The sequence below is a fragment of the Sinocyclocheilus rhinocerous genome, unplaced genomic scaffold (assembly GCF_001515625.1).
Source record: "Sinocyclocheilus rhinocerous isolate Xijiao unplaced genomic scaffold, SAMN03320098_v1.1 scaffold1322, whole genome shotgun sequence".
In the NCBI taxonomy this organism is placed as follows: Eukaryota; Metazoa; Chordata; class Actinopteri; order Cypriniformes; family Cyprinidae; genus Sinocyclocheilus; species Sinocyclocheilus rhinocerous.
Genome location: NW_015657497.1, coordinates 37,588 through 57,150, shown reverse-complemented (window position 1 = coordinate 57,150; position 19,563 = coordinate 37,588). Strand labels below are relative to the sequence as shown.

Sequence of the window (19,563 nt, the reverse complement as noted above, 5' to 3'; positions counted from 1 at the left end):
TCATTTTTTAGACGGACAAATATGACTGCTGCACTCGCGTCTCACACAAGAGATGTATAGAAAGCCATGCAAATTTAAAACAGTTTAAACTTTTAGAAAACGCGTCACGAATTTGTGGAGGTTTATTCCGTTTCAGTGCATCTCATTTGTTTTTAAAGGCAGTCTGTGTGATGGGCGATTCGGCTCTTTGTATTAAGCAATGCATAAATACATGATGCTGTTTTGTTCATAATTGTTTATGCAAATTTACGAAATTATGTTTGATTATATGAGCTAATTTAGAAGTAATGCACGTTTTTCTTTTTATAGACAGTTATTTCCTTTGCGTTGGCAATTTAATGTGCTGCATTATTTTGCTCATTGCGCCCTCCGGTGGCCTCGGGAGACAAGCCAAAAGTTTCCTTAAAACCTATTTAATAAAACATTAGAAATGAGATATTTGTTTAATTTTTATGTTGTGTTTGACTGTTAAAACAAAAAAAATATTTGTTGTTTGTCTCAATAAATTGGGTTAATTTAAAAATACAGTGGTTAAATTTAAAAGGTTTTTTCTATTGCCCTTTATTTAAAAAAGGTTATAAAAAATGTCAATAATTATCGATACCGAATGATATGAAACATTATATCGTTGATAAATTTTGTAGCTATATCGCCCAGCCCTACCTTAGCATACAGATATTTTTTTCCAAATAACACAGATTACGAACAGAACAGAGAATAGCATTGTGTGAGAATATCTGCCTCTATCATGAAACAGAACCTGGTTTAATGTAAATGTAATTTGAGAGGACGACCTCATGTTTAGTTGTGGACATTCAAGTAGAGAAGAACTTTGTTTTTAAGCGTCGCTGTGAGGTGAGAAAGGTCGTGAACAAAATGGTTATATTGGCTGTATAATCAGGGGGAGGTGAAACCATCCCACCTGAAAGAGGTGATGCCGTTTTTATAACAGTGGCTTGACACCTCCTCTAAATGACAGGACAAATTCAATACATCTGAGTTGGCTAAGCTTAGCCTGAAGGTTTAAAAAGTGCAAAGTGCATCTCAAAACGAAGACTAAAAAATGCAAAACGCTGCAAGCTTCTCATGATTTTGGTTAACCAACAACTTTCTCTTGTTAGTGTTCACATTTTCCGTAGGCATATTTCCATGTTGTCTTGCTCAGATTTTTGTCAGGCTGACAACTTTTAATTTGACATGGATGAAAAGGAGGCTATGAATGTTAGATGTACTGTCTGTTCAATGTTTTGTACAGTTGTGTACCTTGGTGTTGATAAATACGTACAACATACTGGGTCCAGTGTTAGCTTATAAGCCAAAAGTGCTTGGTAGAATTTTACCAACCAGTCATATTTTTTACATGCCATTTTTGGGCTGCATTTCACGACAAATAAACAACGTTGTAAGCAAGTTTAACTACACTGAACAAGAATTAAAACTGTATTATCCTCTTAAGACCCGAGAAAAGATTTTTAGGAAAAAAAATTTTTTTTTCGTGTCTTTACATTGTTTAGAGCATAAAAAAAATTTTTTTTTAAATTGTTTTTAATGATATTTCATTCATAAGTTATGCTATGTCCTCGGTAGAGGACATCGGGACTCATTTAAAAAAAATAAAAATAAAAAGGCATGAATGAACATGCATAGGCAAAAACAATAGATTTTTTAAAATCACCAATACATTTTTAGTTTTCAGGATTTTTTTTTTACCAAACTTTGTATAAAGATGATTCTCAACTATGTTATAACAGAATGATTCAATATACTATTTTTCTTTCTGCAAAATGTGTGTAAAATGGCCATAAAAGGGTTTTCTCATTATATACAATGTATCTATAAACTAAATCTAATTTGCATATTAATGTGTTTTTGGAAAAAAGAAGTGTAATAATGGGAGTAATATTTCACAAGATTTTCATAATAATATATAATATTTCATAGAATATTGAAACATAATTTCTTTCCCTATTCATTTGTTATTTCTCCCAAAATGCTAATAAACATGCTTTTAGTCCCAGTGTCCTCATATGAGGACATGTATGAAATCAAACTCCTGTTTCGTAACAGAAAGTCATATTTTGATTTGAAACCCCATAACATTTTCCTGAGATGTTGATTTATGACAGACAGTTTAAAAATAGACAGATTTAAATGATAATTACAAAATATTATCATATTTCCATAAGAGTGTCACTAAATTAATATCAGACATATTTGAAGACCAAGGAGAGGGAGTGGTCATAGTGAAACATCCAAACATTTAGTATCTCTATAAAGCCCTGAATGTGCTCTGTACAGGACATCCAGACTTAAAACTGTGGCATGCATAGTCTCACAGAAATACACCAAAATATAATGTCCTCATATGAGGTAACAGGGTCTCAGGAGGTTATTTATGAAATATAATTACTTTATAATAATCATATTACAGTTGCATAAAAATGTAATTTTTTGCATAAATTTGTCCAATAACAAATTATTATTATTTTAGAAAATGCACTCTGGCTGTTTTTTTTATTTATTTTGGACTTATTCTTATTCATGAAACACGAGCAGAACGAATTTGTGTAGCTTCGTCATTCGCAAAACCCTTCTTATACAAAATGTTGCACCGAGTTCAACAAGTTCTGCTTGTATTTCATGAACACAGGCCGTACATTAGGTGATTTCTTGACAACAAGTATGTTTATCAGAGTGATGTAATATTACCCACAATGCACAGCTTAAAACGTGTTGGATAGCCGCTCAAGTATCGCATTTCTCGAAGTCTTTCTTTGCCCGCAGAACGACCAAAACACCCCAACAGCAAGCTCAAAATATTGAGCAGAACAGCCAAGACGCAAGTATTTGTTATCAAATACATGCTTCTATTATATAGTGGCATTGTCATACATCAGTATTGATAATACTATTGAATTACAGGCCAGCCATTATAGAAAAGCATGTGCCAGTTCATGCAAGCTGAGTGAAAACAGGAAAGTCTTTGAAAGTAAAAAGGACTTTAATTTCATAATTCCGAAATGCTGTGCATGGATGGCCTTTGGAGTATATTTCTCCAAACATAGAGTTGGTCACCGCTGGACACATGTAATGTCACACTTTTTGGCCATTGGCTGAAACAGATGCTTTTCTAGCTCCTTAGTGTTAAGGACAAAGACATCTTTTATGTGCAGCAGAATAGGGTCAGGATAGAGCGGAAAGTGTGTCGTGTTACACGCGAACAGGTTCCCCTTCCAACTTCCAGCCGGGGGAATCACAGATCTGGATTACGTCTGTACGTCTGTACTAAATCTAGCCCCAATGAGAATGGGACCTCCACTTCACCCAGAGCTGACAAGGTCAGGCCTAGTCGGTTAAAAAACGCACCTTGAAGACTAGCCAACCTGTCCAGACTGCCCAACCAGAGATGTGTCTGAACAAACAGCCATTTAATCCTGGGCGAGAGTTCATGGTATTCTTCAAGACGCTTAGAAAATCTACAAAGAGGCGGACAGTTTATATAGCATTCTTCATTGAATGCCACCATTCAGTGGTTCTATGCTTTGTATGATTTCCTGTCAGGAGCGCTTCATATTTCTGTGGAGTTAGAGGAAGTAGCTTTTAAGATTCTATGAAGGCTATTAATTTTCTGAATGGGCAAAGTTCATCTTCACTGAAGGTATTCAATGCAAAGGGCTGTAGAACATCATCAAACATCTCTGACATTTCTGGAGACCACAGGTGGAGTTAACTGTGGTTAAGATCTCAGTAGTATTGCCTAAGGGGCATGCCATTTTCAGACAAGCACCCAGAAGGCGGTTCTTGAGAAAAAAGGCCTGTAATTTGTAAGTTGTCACCACTGCACAGGTCAAGTTGGATGTGAGTTGTAACTCTGCGTTTTACAGGAAAATCTACTCAATTAAAGGAATAGTTGGGGTTCATAACAAGTAAACTCTATAAACATTATCTACGGCATGCGGAAAATTTCATAAAGTCCTGACAACCATAGCAATATGTAAATATTATATGTTTTAACTAGTCTGTGTTCTAACAGTTTTAACCTTGTCTGTGAAAAGTTATATTAAATCGTTGAACTACTGCCATGCTAATGTGATACCGGTAAAAGCCAGGAATGATTCATATGCACAATATGTTTAAGAATACCAAAAATGGGCATGACTATCCACAAAGTACTGTTTACATTGAGCAGACTCCACCTAGAAGAATTAAGTTGGTAAAACTCAACCAGAAAAGATTCTCAGCCCAGAGCAGTATAGCCCCACTGCTACAAGGATGATTTAGTCAACTTCATAGCTAAACTAACACATATTTTGTATGAAATAATTAATTTAAGCTCTTCAGCAACAATATGGCCTGCATATTTCTGCTTTACGCTAGGCTTGCCGTGATAGACGGTGTTGACGGTGATACCGGTGTCACTTGTCCACCGCGGCACCGACCCCCACCGTCGTTTTGATTTTTTCTAGTAGCCTAATAAAAATCATTTAATTCAGTAAAAGAACAGACACTACAATTAAAAACTGAACGCAGCTGCTCAATGCAGCGTGCCAAACGACAGTCGCATCACACAGATCAGATTTAATTTCTCCAGTGAGGAGAGTGAGTCGAGCTGACTGACAAGAAGAGTGAGGTGAGACAGAAAAGACGATGGCAGATGATTTAGTTTCGAAACGAAATGCAAAACAAGCTATTTGAAAGCGAGGAAAGTGGGAAAATTCAAACAAACTAAAAACGAACAATTGCTTTACGCCGAAATGCCGCTATTTGAAAGTGAAAGTAAAACGCGCACGCCACTTTTACAAGCTATTTAAAAGCGAAGGAAAGCGAGAAAAAGAGGGAACGCCCCCGCCCCTGCGCCCACGGTGATTCCGGTATTACCAGTGTTGTCACACGTCGATTAACCGGTGGGAAAATTTCCTCACCGTCACAACCCTACTTTACGCCCCTTGAATGACTTAAGACGTCCATTGTAAACTTCCATTGTAAGTTACTGTAAACATGACTTTTGTTTTGAAAATCAGAGTGAGTGAAAAATGTTTTCTGTGGCAGAGTATTTAATCCAGAATATTCCTTTAAAATCAGCATTTTTTTTATTGTAAGTGAAGGACAAAAACATTCATTATCATAAAAAGATTTCCCAGCACTTAAGGGCATATGAGGCCTGAAAACTTTATAGCTCAAACAAAACCATATAATTAGCTTACAAAGACTCCTCTTAAACCACAATGCTGACCCATATTTTCATGTAAACTACCCTCGAATGACCCAGACCTTGAGCGGTTATTGTTTGCCCCTCTTGGCACTGGTTGGAGACCACATCACTGTCTCTGTCTTCTCTCTCCACCTTCAAATGAGTTTGCAAGATTAAACATGAATCAAATTCCTTTCCTGCTCATTTAACAGAGATGCAGACAGTTATTTTAGCTTAATTAATGTTCAGGTTGTCCAGTCTCGGGCTGCATTCTGCTATCAGAGCACAGGAATGTCAGGAGGAGGATTTCTGATCTTCATCCTTTTGAAAATGAAGTTGTAGACATTACCTTTAGACATTTTAAAGAAACCTGCGGTAAACCAAAATTGCTAGTATCAAATACAGTAGAGGCCATTTGTCTGTCTGTTAATAAAGGACAATGTTCAAGAGGAACTGCGCCAAATAAAGACGGGTAAGAGAACAGTGCTGACACAGTTTGCCTCAAGTAATCTAATAACAGTTTCAACAGACACTAGGGAAGGATATAGCAATGCAAGTAAAGTGAAAAGTTTCAATAAAACTGAGCTTGTTTAAAGTACACAGACCTTGAGTCTTTTTTGTTATGTCTACCAAACTTCAGCAATGAAACAGTGTTTGTATCTAGAGACCAGAACACACTCTCATGGCAATTTTAACTTTTTTAGCGAATTAGTAACACTTTTTTTTTTTTTTATCTGCGAACACCCAACTGAGGGTTAGGTTTAGGGGTGGACTTTCATGCTTATTTCTAAAACCTGTATGTTTTCGCTCAACTCAAAATGTACAAATTCATATAAACTCCCATATGATCCTCCTCATATATGATGCTACTTTTGGAGAGAGAATGAGAGTAACTTTTTGGAACTGTGTTGTTAGCGAGCCTTCAACCAGCTGTAGTTTAGGCTACAGGCATGGGTGCCAAAACCTGGTAACGAGCCCAGCGGCTAAATTATTATAGTAGCCTGCGTAGATAAGCTCTGACGATATCAATTCTGTTACTGTACCAGAGAATTTCTCACCCTCTGAGGCTGCATGTGAGACGGAGCAACTCACACTCTGCAGCCGTGCCTTGTTCACACACAGCTTCAGCTAACGATGGCAGGGGAAAACAGACCATTTCGAAAGTGTAATTACATTGTAGCTAGGGTTGCCTCCTGTCCCTTAAAATACGGAATCGTCCCGTATTTAAAGGTAAAATGATGCGTATTTTACAAAGGCCAACACAAGTATTTTGCACTGTTTATAATACTAATAGCAATTATAATGAAACCAATTTCATAAGAAGTATTAGAGAAGCTCATTTGCGCGTGATTTTGACGTCTTTGTTTCCGTAGCGACGGAGTCTCCAGAACGCACGCCGTTAAAGCCCTTTCACACGAGCGCAGCATGCGGTAAACAAACCTGTGCGGTTTAAAACAAAGGAGCTCACATCTGCCCTTTGAACACAAGACTCTCCAGATGTAGGGCTGAATGGGAAAGTTATCAATGTGTCTGTCCAGTAACTAATGATGAACGCGCAGTTTGCAGAGAAGCATTTCAGTTGTTCACTGTGGACTGTCTGACTTAAAGGGACAGTTCACCCAAAAATGAAAATGTTGTCATCATTATACACACCCACAAGTTGTTCCAAACCTGTAATAATTTCTTTCTTCTGTTGAACATTAAAGAAGATACTTTAAATAATGCGGTTAACCACACAGTTTCTGGTACCCAATGACTCTGATAGTATTTTTTGAATATATTATTAATGTTAGGCTCTATTTATTAATTTATCATTGATATTAATCATAAATATATACATAATAAATAATCATATATGTCATAAAAAATTTGGCATTTTAAAAAGTTAAAAAAATGCTAAATTGTTTAGATAAAAATGGGACAAATAATTACATAATAATGTAGTCCTAATTCAAGCAAATTTATAAAAATAAATAAATAAATAAATAATAAAAATGCATCCCATCCGTAACAGCTGCAGAACTGTGAAAAAAAGACTAATAATAATAATAATTAATAATTATAAATAAGCCAATTTTAAAATAACAATATTAACGTGTTCTGCTGCAAGTTTACATACTTGAGCATGTTTTCTCATGGTTTATTGTTGAGCTATGAGTTCCTCACTGATTATTTGTGTCCTTGGGTTTGAATGGGTGTCCCTTATTTTGCCTCGCTGAAGGTGGCAACCCTAATTGTAGCCTACTCGAATCGATGCCGACCATAAGTGTAACAAGTCATTTGCATGTGAAAGTAGAAACACGTGCAATTCAGACAAAACTTCTGGCTAAAACGTGTATGTTAACTTTCCTCATTAAATGTGTCTGTGGGTCCGACATCATCCATGACGTCATTGCTCTTAAGCAGTTATAAGCAGCTGGCTGTGTAATATGAGAGAACTCTTTCATTTTTGTTATGCTGCTGGGTGCAACTGTGTAGAACACTCTTGTTTATTTTATTTATTATATTGTTTTTATGTAAGTTTTTGTGCACTAAAACTTAATTTTTTCATCCAAATGTTACAACAGGCTACCTGTTTTGTGTATTTAATATTGAACATATTGTTTTTTTTTATTTAAATTATACAAGTGCGCTGATTGGAGAGGCTTGTGTTGTTCAATAAATGTTTAATTTAAGCAATTTTCTAGGGGTGCTCCGATCAGGATTTTTGAGGCCGATCACCGATCGCCGATCACAGACAGCAGTATCTGCCGATACCGATCACCGATACCGATCTTTTTAAAGCCTTCTATTTATCATTTATAACTATTTATAGTGATACTCCAATCAGGATTTTTAGACATTTATTCAGGGCCTGAATTTCATTTTTGAAAATGGGGGGAATTCCCCTCTTAGGTGACTCTTGTGAGAGGGGAAGCAGCTTTCACACAGGAGTCCGCTACTGATCCGTGGCTGTTTACCACAAACACAACATTTATCCATTATTTTGATTTCAAATCTAAACATTGTCACTGGAAATGCCTTTTCAGCATTGCAATTCTTTTTTTTACACAGTACAATAATACAATCTTTCACAGACATGTTTAAACACAATAAATATAACCAATTATTCAATGCATTTTAATTTTGCATTTACTTCTAGATTTATATATTAAGTTGCTCAAGCAAGTGGCAAAACATTTAAACTACTTTTCTTACGTTATCACAAACTTACCATTGACAGAAATAGTCAAATCTACTGCCTTTTCTTTTGCATTTAAATCTTTATTACCATCTAAAGTGCCATCTAGTATTGTCTTGTTTATCTAAAAGTGCTCTTTCCCTTTAAACCTAGCCAAAAAGAAACACAGTCACTGTGAAACACAGTAGACTTTAATAATATGCATTTATGGTGTAATTACAAAATTTTTGTGTCAATCTATGATCATATTTACTGCAAAAAATGCGCCGTTACTTTAATTTGCAAGTGACAATTCCTGTGTCAACTGTGCAGCATGTAGCTCGCTTATAGACAGACCCGATGTGTGGTGATTTGAAGCCATTTGCGTATTTTGAGAGAGAAAGAGAGAGAGCGCGCGCGCGAGTGGTGACTCACTCACGCGGTGTTACTTTATAAGTTATTTAATGAAGAAATATGAAGGTGAGTACCTCACATCCCAACGTGATTATCGGCCGATCGTGATCGGTAGCCGATCAATCGGAGCACCCCTACAATTTTCTGTATCACTTCTTATTACTTAACTATTCGATTTTATGAGATTAATATGGGGAGAAAATCAGCCAAAAAAATTTGCATCATATATCGGCCATCTACTGCCCTGATTTCTAAATATCGTCATGGACCAGAGGAAAAACCCATATCGGTCGACCTCTACTAAAAATCACTCCAAATACAACTGCATAGCAACACAAACAGCTTTGTGGTGGTGAATTTTGCATGTGGAAGCACCACGCACACCTTCATCAAATACTGTAAAAATAATACCACTTAAATATCTAAACATCTCATAACACTTTCTTTTACCATTTCAATCTTATTCATGACTGATATTCTGTCGATTGGGAGTCATCCATTTAAACAAAGTATGTTTAACAGAGTGACACCCACAGCATGTCTGTGATGTCAGAGGTCAGAGGGTCATGTGTAGACGAGGTGGAAGGACAGTCACACCTGGACTGAAGATCTCCTCTGTTGATGACATGCAGATGACAGGGGACAAGCACTGCAGGGCTCAGGGAAGTTTCACAGTGATTAAAGTCTCTATCTGTCTCTCTTACAGCTGCTGTGTGCATGTCAGAAAGCAGATCTCAGGACACAGCTGGCCAGCCCTAGTCTGACCCTGTCTGCTCACACAACACATACAATACATGCATGAAACACACAGAAACAGCTTTTACAACTAAAGACAATTCACATTCACTCTACAGTGAAGAGGATATCCTTGTGCAAAACAATTGTTGCTTTCGGCCCCATCAGCTCTATGAGGTAGCTCAAATGGTTTTACATTTAACCTACATATGAAAGCATAACATAACAGTCATTACATACAAATTACTCAGCTCATAACTCCATTTACTCATAGGTAGGCCTGAAGGGAATCAACAGCTGCAGAATTCCGTAGAAGCCCATGCCGATTTCCATCATTCACTGAAGGATTTTGAGATTTAATCATCTGCTGCCTCTCATTTTTTCATTTTGAAAGATTGGATCATCTCTTTGAATTTAATACAACAGTCAAAATGTCACAGCTGCCTCCTTTATATAGAGCAGGTGTAGCATTATGATATTATTCAACTATATCTCAAATAAGAGCACATCTCAAAGTAGCAAATAATGATATAATTTATTTTATATTACTTATTAATGTTGTATTGAACAGTTTCACCTTTAAATGGTACTTTCTATTTTAGTTGTCAGGAATAAAATATGTTTAGGACAAATTTTATGTGGTATCTACTTTAGAATTACATGAAATGTTATTTCATATCCTTTTTATTAACATACTTTGATCAATTAATTCATAGTAGTCTTTAACTACATATTTTGATGAAATTGAGTTTATTACACATTTTTTAAAAATTACATTCACAACTCTCCCTTACTCTTAACTTAATTGATTGTACTGTGTTTATATCAGTTTTGCAGAATTTCATTGACATACTTTTTTCAAGAAAATACAATTTCTTTCTAAATCAAAATTTTATGTTTAATTCATTGTAACTTGTCATTTCTTTGTAATTATTTATTAACATTTACGGTCCCACTTTATATTAAGTGGCCTTAACTACTATGTACTTACATTCAAATTAATCATTTGGTACAATGCACTTATTGTGTACATACATGTTATTACATAGTACTTATATTTGAAAAAAATATCTGCATGTAATTACATCTGTAATTAATTTCTGTAATTACATTTATAATTACACTGTTGACCCATCCCTTACACCTTAACCCACCCTTAAACCTACCCATATTACCAAACATGTCCCTAACCTTAGCCGTATCCCACCTCAATAGCAGCAAATGTGTTTTGCAATACAATATGAACACAATACGTAAATTGTACTTATTTTTTGATGCAAGTACATAGTAGTTAAGGCCACTTAATATAAAGTGGGACCAAATTTACAAACAATTTCTGTGAGAAAATTGCTTCGAAGTAAATTATTTCAGTAAAAAAAGGGCAAATTCCATGTGGAATCATTTATCTATAAACCTCAACTATCTGACAATTAAAAGACTCAGATACCTTTTTGCAACATATGAAGCGATTTCTTCAAGTCCCAACTGAAATACAAGTTCAGAGAGTTTGGTAATGCAATGTAGAATAGTCCAGGTATGCAAGACCTGAAGCGCTGAGTGGGTTACAGTCAACTACAAGAGATACAGACGCAGTGGCCCACGGGCAGAAGCTCAACCCGCTGAAAAAGGCTGCATGTATCGGCAGGCTCATTTGCTGACAGCAGGGGTAAAAGAAGAAGAAAATGGCTAGAAGTGATGAATCCCCTCCCCTCCTCTCTTTAGATGTGACATGGATCAAAACCGAAAGATGAAGACATGAATGATGCCTGGCTCCATCTTTCTCGAGGCCTCGACAGGTGGCTTATCACTCGTATTGATCCAGTGAAATAAAGCACAAAGGTGCAGGGCTAAAAAAAAAAGTGGCATCATTTTGCAGAGGACACCCCTCAAATCGGGAAAAGGCTTGTTGAATGTTAACAGACACAGATAAGAGAGATTGGGTTACTGTTCAAACAAGCAGCCCTCACTCCATCGTGTTTGCTGTGCAAACCGGTATTGTTTTAGGGTAGAATGGCCCTTGTTTTGACTAGAATGTTAACTTGCTTTTATCAGGTACATATCTGGGACTTCTTGTGTGTCCCCAAGTACTTGAATGAATAATTAAAGCTAAGTCGATAGGAAAAACACCTGTTGAGGAATGAAAGATAACAGTGTCTTCATAGTGTTCCCTTTGTGAGGTAAGATAAAAATGTGAGCCATGTGGTAACACTTAAAGGAACTGGTTTTATATCAGTCTAAAATATTGTTTAACATGACTGCCTTAAGATGACTATATTAAGTTAAACCAACAAAAGCCATCAAAAAATGATTTTCACTTTTCACAGTTTGAAATATGAATAAAAATACTTTACCGCTTTGCATTTAAGTGTGGAGTATGGTACATTTAAATATGAAGGGCTAGGAATGATCCTTAAAAACTTGTCAGGTAACAAATCAGGTAACAACAACCAAAAAAATGTAAAAATGTGTTGCTACATTTTGTAAAAAAAAAAAAATGTGAATGGTGCTTGCCCATACAAAACTCACCACCATGATTCTAGTGGGTGTCTTAGTGGGTGGTTGCTAGCGCGCTGCTATGCATTTGTATTGACTAGGTTTTAACATGTTGCTATGTGGTTTCTAGGGTGTTCTGTGTGGCTGCTTTCAGCTCCAAATCAAAAGAGCCCATCCCCAAGTCTCTATGATATTTTGGTCCGTAGATGTGGCTCAGGCCACTCGGGTATGTTCAATATTTATAAATTTATTCATTCATTTTTCATTATGTTTTTGCCTGTTTTATTGTCTGTCAGGACAAAATCATAAGTCAGATTAGTTAAAAGTAAGAACAACGTTTAATACTTAGGTTTGGTGGTTTAAAAAAAAACCCCGACCTAAAGTATAACCAACAGAAACAGCAAACCGTAAAGCATGTATATAAATGGGTAATAGATGGGGGGGGGGAAAAAACAATTTAACTAAATTATTTCTGTCTAAGCTGTCTTCTTTCAGCTCTGCTAAGGCTCAAAAATTGCATGATCGAAAAACATTTGCTACATTTCTGAGAATGGCTGAATTTGAGACACCTTGTTATCAGCTAAATGCATTCAACTCATTCACAGACCAGTGTAAACATTAAAATCTAGAGCTCTGTAACATGTTTTCCCTTAAGTTTCCTTTTCCCTGGGCTGGAGGTGAAGAGGTCACATAAGCAGTGTTAATGGTTACCTAACATCTGACATGTGGGTATGTCCAAGGAATAAAATGCATTAGATGATCAGACCAAAAAGAAGGAGAGCTGTGTGAAATGAGAGGGGGTAAAAGAGGGAGGGAACTGCTATGGCGCTGGAAACCGATGTGTCTTTGTCATGAATGAGAGAGCATGGCATGAATGTGGCTCATTACAAGCCCAACAATGACCATGAGCATGCACATTCAGATGAGGACCGGCAATCAGACCAACAAAGACATGGCCGCAAAGCCACAAAGTACAGACAAGAGAGCTGTATTCTGTGAGATGTATTTCAATTGCAAGTTGCAAATTAACAGGAAGAGCGGTATGTGGGAGGGAAAGAGTGATAGAAAAGGAGGACAGAAACAGAAAGAAGAGTGTGAGATATGAGAAGCTGATGCCATTTGAAGAGGCTGGCTGTACATAATCTAACACTGCCAGAGATATGATAAAGCACTGTAACAACACACTAACACGCCACGGAATAAGAATGAATAATGTTAAGAAGTAAAATCATTAAAACAGAACAACTCGCATAAAAAAAAAACCCTTAACTGTGATTTGTGGGACCAATTATCACAGAGAATGAAAGGATAAATTGAGTGATCTGTCAGTGAGGAAAGTCATTACAATACTAAGAGGCACTTAATTCAACAATATGTTGCTCATCTCAAACCTTTCATAACAGAATACTGGCGGGGATTTTGATTTAACAGAAGTTAAATAATCCTCTAAAAGTGAACTGAGACTTCATTCCCACGCAAAAACGGTTCTTGCCTTCTTCTAACAAACACCTCATAAGCAGAAAAACAGGATTGTGGTTCAGCCTGCAGCAAATACAGCCTGAAATCATGCAGCCCTTCGGAGCAGCAGATCCATCAACATCAACCCAACATATTTAAATGATATATTAAACATTAGTTTGTCTTTATCAAATCATTGATTTTTTTTTTTTACCCTGCTTACCCTACACAGCAGCATCTCAAACTTAAGGAACGTTTCAAGCAAAGACAGTTGGTTCAAAAGATACAAAGAAAAGTTAACTGACCTGTGACAGAAACTTTCATGGTGGCCTCCAGAGGTCTGTTGTTATCCAGATCTTTGCTGAGTTTGAGCTCTCCAGTATTTGGGTTTAGAATCAGCAAACTCAGCTCATTTCCTTCAGTGAAACTATACTTGAGCTTATCTGACACATCTGGGTCATAGGCAGGTACCTTTCCTATAATCCCAGACGGAAAACTGTTGGATTTGTTGGTGACGTAGTTATTGAAGATAATCTCAAAATTCTGCAGGACAGGATCGTTGTCGTTGACATCAATCAGACGAATGTGGACGGTTGCTCTGCTGACCAAAGGTGCGGACGTGGCCTGTACGACTATGACATACTCCATTTTGGTCTCGTAGTCCAAATCCACGAGTGCTTTTAAGTCTCCAGTGAATATATCCAAATCAAAGACCTCCGGGATATTTCCTTCCACAATCTGGTACAATATTTGAGCGTTGGTTCCTTCATCTGGATCCATGGCGTTGATCCGGGCAACCACTGAATCAACAGGACTGTTTTCTTTGATGTAGATAAACAATTCATCCTTCTCAAAAACAGGAGCATTGTCATTGATGTCCAACACAGAAATCTGGATCTCCACCGCTACTTTGAGAGGAGGAACACCTCTATCTACTGCATAGGCCTTCAGGTTATACACTGGAACGTTCTCTCTGTCCAGCTTCCTTTGGGTTCTTATAATTCCAGAGTACTGCTCAATCATGAAGTCTCCTTCCCCATCATCGCCACCTTGAAAGGTGTAGCTCAAACGCCCATTAGACCCCGAGTCCCTGTCTGAAGCAGATATCTGGAGCACACTGGTGAACACAGGTGCGTCTTCAAATACTGTACCCTGATATTTGTCCCTCCCAAACTGTGGCACATTATCATTGGCATCCAGAACAATGATTTCCACATAGGTGGTATCAGACTTCTGAGGGATTCCATTATCACGAGCAATGATGGCCAATGTGTAGGAGGCTTGATCTTCATAGTCTATCTCCATCTGCGTGGTGATGGCACCTGTGTCCGGATCAATCTTGAACTGTGGAACATTGTCCTCCATGATATAGGTAATACGTGCATTCTCACCTGTATCTTCATCTGTGGCACTGATTACCACCACAGTTGATCCAATGGGTCGATCTTCGCTGAAGGTCTGATGGTAGCTTGCGCTCTGGAACACGGGTCTGTGAGTGTTAGCATCAGTTACATTGATGAACACCTGCGTGGTGTCGAAGCGTGTACCATCAGAGGCAGTGACAGTCAGAACATACTGGCGTTCCTGTTTGTAATCTAACGGCAAAGCCAGCGTGATGAGTCCACCTCCGCTTTGACTAGTGATGGCAAAGCGGTTCCGCGTATTACCACTGGAGATCTGATAGGTGACCACACTGTTTACATCACGGTCCAGAGCTGTAACAGTTAACACACTGGTCCCTACAACAGCATCTTCATTGATTTTTAGCGAGTATAGCTTTTCGGTGAACGCAGGGATGTTGTCATTCACATCTAGGACGGTGATGCTAACGCTAGCTGAGGACGACATCACTGGAACACCGTTGTCTCTGGCTTCTACTCCAAAGGTGTAATACTCAGTGGTTTCCCTGTCCAGCTCAGCACTGACTGTTATCCATCCAGTGCTGTTATTGATGGTGAAGGGAAAGCCTGGAGTGGTGTCTGTGAGGCTGTAATCCAAACGAGCATTTTCTCCAGAATCAGAATCAATGGCCTGAATGTGAATGACAGAATATCCAATGGGCACGTTCTCTAAAACGGTGGCTTGGAAAGGAGTGCTTACAAACATAGGAGCATTGTCATTCACATCCACAACTTGGATGACAACAATGCCCGTTCCATTAATGAGAGGAGGCCTGCCTCCATCCTGGGCCTTTATGCGTAAGTTATATTCTCTGATAATTTCGTAGTCCAGAGGGTTTATGACATCAATGGCTCCGGTAAGGGTGTGAATGAAGAACTGACCTTTTACATTGCCGCTGATTATACTGTAATGAACCTTAGCGTTATTGCCCTCGTCTCGGTCACTGGCTTCTACCTGGGCCACTTTAGTGTTAACCGCCACATTTTCTGGCACCTGAACTACATATCTTTTCTCACTAAACTGAGGATAGTTGTCGTTTTCATCTTCAACTGTGATGTGCACAGTCGCGGTAGCACTGCGGGGCCCAGGGTCCTTTCCTTGGTCGTTGGCCTCTACTATCAGCTGATACTGGGCCATGGTTTCTCTATCTGGACGCACGCGAATCTTGACCAGTCCGTTCCGAGAATCAATTTCAAACCCAGAATTAACACCCTCGCCATTCACAATCTTATATATCATGTCCGCATTGGATGGTGCATCTCCATCTATCGCCCTGACTGTAATCACCTCAAAACCAACTTCCACATTTTCTCGTATCCTAACCCTGTATTCATTCTGTTCAAAAACAGGCCCGTGGTCGTTGGTGTCACTAACTGTAACGGTCAGGGACGACGTGGCTACGCGTCGCGGTGTGCCATTATCAGTTGCTGTGACTTTAAACACATGTGTGTCTTTAACTTCTCTGTCTAAGGGCTGGACAGTCTCAATGCTGCCGGTTTGAGGGTCTATCCGAAAGAAGTCGTTGGAACGGCTGTCGAGTAATGCTTCCATGCCATACTCGATCTTCCCCGCCTCTCCAGGGTCGCTGTCAGTCGCTTTGAGGGTGATGACTCGCGTACCCGTAGGCTCGTTCTCGGGCACTGAAACCTGGTAGTACGGTAACTGAAACTGAAGCGCTGAATTCACGGCTCGCCTTATTCTCGGTTTCCATTTATTTGATACCTGTTGCATAGAATGTAATAATGATGTTTGGACTGAGGCGAATCGTAATTTAAGGCACATAGAAAAGGTCTCACCGTTTGAATCGTGAAACGAACAGCGAATAGTGTCTTTAAGGCGTCTCAAGTCCGTCTCCAAACAGTACGCGTCCTTCACAAGTAAAGTCCCGTTACGCACAAACACATTCAGACGGTCTGAGGTGCAAGAAGTAGCAAAAACACCAGAGTTTCTAGTGAAGACAGGTAAATAGTCTTTAAAACTAAGGAGTAAATCACCAGGAGAAAAGCAGGAAGTTAGTCCCAAGTTATAAATGCAATCCACGTTAATATCAGGCTTAGTCACTCTCTTCCTTTTATATTTGAACACGCAATTTCGTCCATGTACAAATACATTGAAATGTGCGTTAACTAGTCCTTCAGTTGTCAATGACTGGATTTTAAAATAAAGAGGCAGCGCGCTGTGAGGGGCGCGCGCACAATCCACCTCTCCATTTAAACGCACCACTCCATCTCTCCAGTCCACGTTAATAAACATCCCAATGTACTTGGAAGTAAAAGTCCTGTCTATTTTATACGTCCAACCTGGTCCCAGTGACAAATTGGCCAAAACAGCTCCAGAATGTAAAGTCTCCGTGAGGTGCAAGTCGAAACATCCCACGAGAGGAGCGCAGAGGAGAAGGTGAACCCATAATAACCAGCACATTACTAGATCCATGGTGTAAAACTCCACAAAACATGCAGAAAAACACGTCAACTCTCCTTCTGCCGGCACGTCGACCTTCTTTTATCCTTCATTGTAGCTTTTTAACAGGAGAAAACACAGTTTATCAGGCTGGTATCCATGGAGCCAAGTGACATTACCCACGTTAAGTTTTAAATAAGGACAAAATGGCTCCGTGCGTGCGCGTCTCTCCCACAGCACACACACACACACAAACACACACACAGTCGTTAACATAACCTGCACTGCACCTCCTTTCAGGACTAAAGAACTCTTATGGAAATTCAACTATTGTTATTCACCTCTGCATTTATTCTTTGGTTCTTTTGGCCACTTTTACACCCTAACGTGAGCGACGCGGCGCGTCAAACCAGAAAGTCCCCATTATAAAAAAATGAATTTACGAGATTAAACAGTTTCACGCAACTGTCCGAATACAGATTTCTGGGGGTAAATGCTACCATTATAAATGAACGCCGTTTCGTTTACTATGTTATGCGCGTTGTAGTTTGTTTAGGCTATATCGATAAAGTTTTCTGCTTTTTGTCTCCTAAAGTGACATGAATGCGCACCATGTGTTTAAATCGCTCAGTTTACAAGCGGCTGTAAAGTAATAAAAATATATCAATACTGGGTTCTCTATCTGTTATTCGCTATGAGTAGAGTAAAACTAAATTGTGCATGAAAAAAATATGATTTATTCTCTATACAAAAATTACCATGGTAGACATTATTTTACAGCAAATGCCATAAGACAGTTATTAGTGGTAACATGGCATATAGATACTGAAAATTACAGAAATATTTTTAAAGTTTTTAAGCATTAAAATATAGTTTGGTTTGATTTCTTTTGAGTTTTGATTTTTTTTCTTATACTCGAGTTTGTATTTATTTTTTTAATCGTGTATTTATAATTACATGTGTTATTAAAATTGCATATAAACGTATGCGTTTCTTTTACCTTCAATTTTAGTGTCTCCTCAACAGATAAAAACGTACACTGACTCCCCATGTTCCTCATAAAAGACATACAAATGCAATGGATTTCTTGTAAAAGAAAATCATGCTCTTCTTTAAAAATTTATTTTCTTAATAAGTTTATTTACAAAAAAATATAATACTAATTATATTTACAAAGCATACACCTACACTCTAAACAAATAAAAGTGCTTTATTGGCATCGGCACCACCTTTAACCCACACAGAACTTTTCCATTGTACAAAATGTTCTTTAAAGTGGAAAAAGGTTATTCTGATTATTAAAATATTTTTCACACAACAACAACAACAACAAAAAATGGTTCTTTTAAAGGCTGTTTGCTGAACGGTTCTTTTAGGAACCAAAAATGGTTCTTCTATGACATCGCTTAATAAAAACCTTTTAGAACCTTTATTTTAAAGAGTGTAAAATTTCACTTATACAGTTTGTTGAATTGTGATGCCATGCATATTAGAAAACACAAAAGAGGAATAAGGCCAAACCCAAAAACATATGGTATTATGTATATTAGGCTTACATTTATTTATAAAAATCTTTATATTATCATCACAGGTCGATCATTTATTCTCTAAACCCCATTTTAAAACAACAAAATGTCTTATCATATGCAATTTTTAAACTATATATAGTTTAAATACGTTAATTTAGTGTTATCTGCATTGCATAGAAATTGAGGAAGATGTCCAGAGGCACCAGACATACAGTAAGTGATGTGCTCACGCCCTCTATTGGCAGAGAAAATAACTCAGTAAAGATGCTCAAGAAGAACAATGAACCTGTAGCTTAATATTTCTCTTAAGATTGCTTAGATCAGGATGTGATGCACAATAAAGGCACTTTAACCACATACATTTATAAAACCGAAAGAGCAATACAACAAACAATATGTATTATACAAATAAATTACAATTTCCAAGTTAATTACAATTACAAAAAAAAAAAAAAAACATAGAACATACAACTCACATGTCAATGTCTGTGAATACTAAGAGAGTCCTTACACAGCAAAAGCCTGCTCTTGTTATTCTTGTTAAATTCTTGTCATTGTCCTTAAAGGAACACGCCACTATTTTGAAAATAGGCTAATTTTCCAACTCCCCTAGAGTTAAACAGTTGAGTTTTACCGTTTTCTAATCCATTCAGCTGATCTCCGGGTCTGGCGGTAGCACTTTTAGCTGTAGCTTAGCATAGATCATTGAATCTGATTAGACCGTTAGCATCTCGCTCAAAAATGACCAAAGAGTTTAGATATTTTTCCTATTTAAAACTTGA

General features: G+C 37.8%; 1 protein-coding gene across 1 annotated transcript in view; it reads right to left on the bottom strand.

Moving 5' to 3' along the window:
• The window catches only part of LOC107721151 (cadherin EGF LAG seven-pass G-type receptor 1-like), a 127,680-nt gene extending 110,668 nt beyond the window's left edge, over positions 1-17,012 (bottom strand). The window contains exon 1 of the mRNA XM_016529021.1: positions 13,757-17,012. Coding sequence (XP_016384507.1) covers positions 13,757-16,634 — 2,878 coding nt within the window. The 5' untranslated portion in view covers positions 16,635-17,012. The remainder of the gene's footprint in view (positions 1-13,756) is intronic.
• Between the last annotated feature and the right edge of the window lie 2,551 nt (positions 17,013-19,563).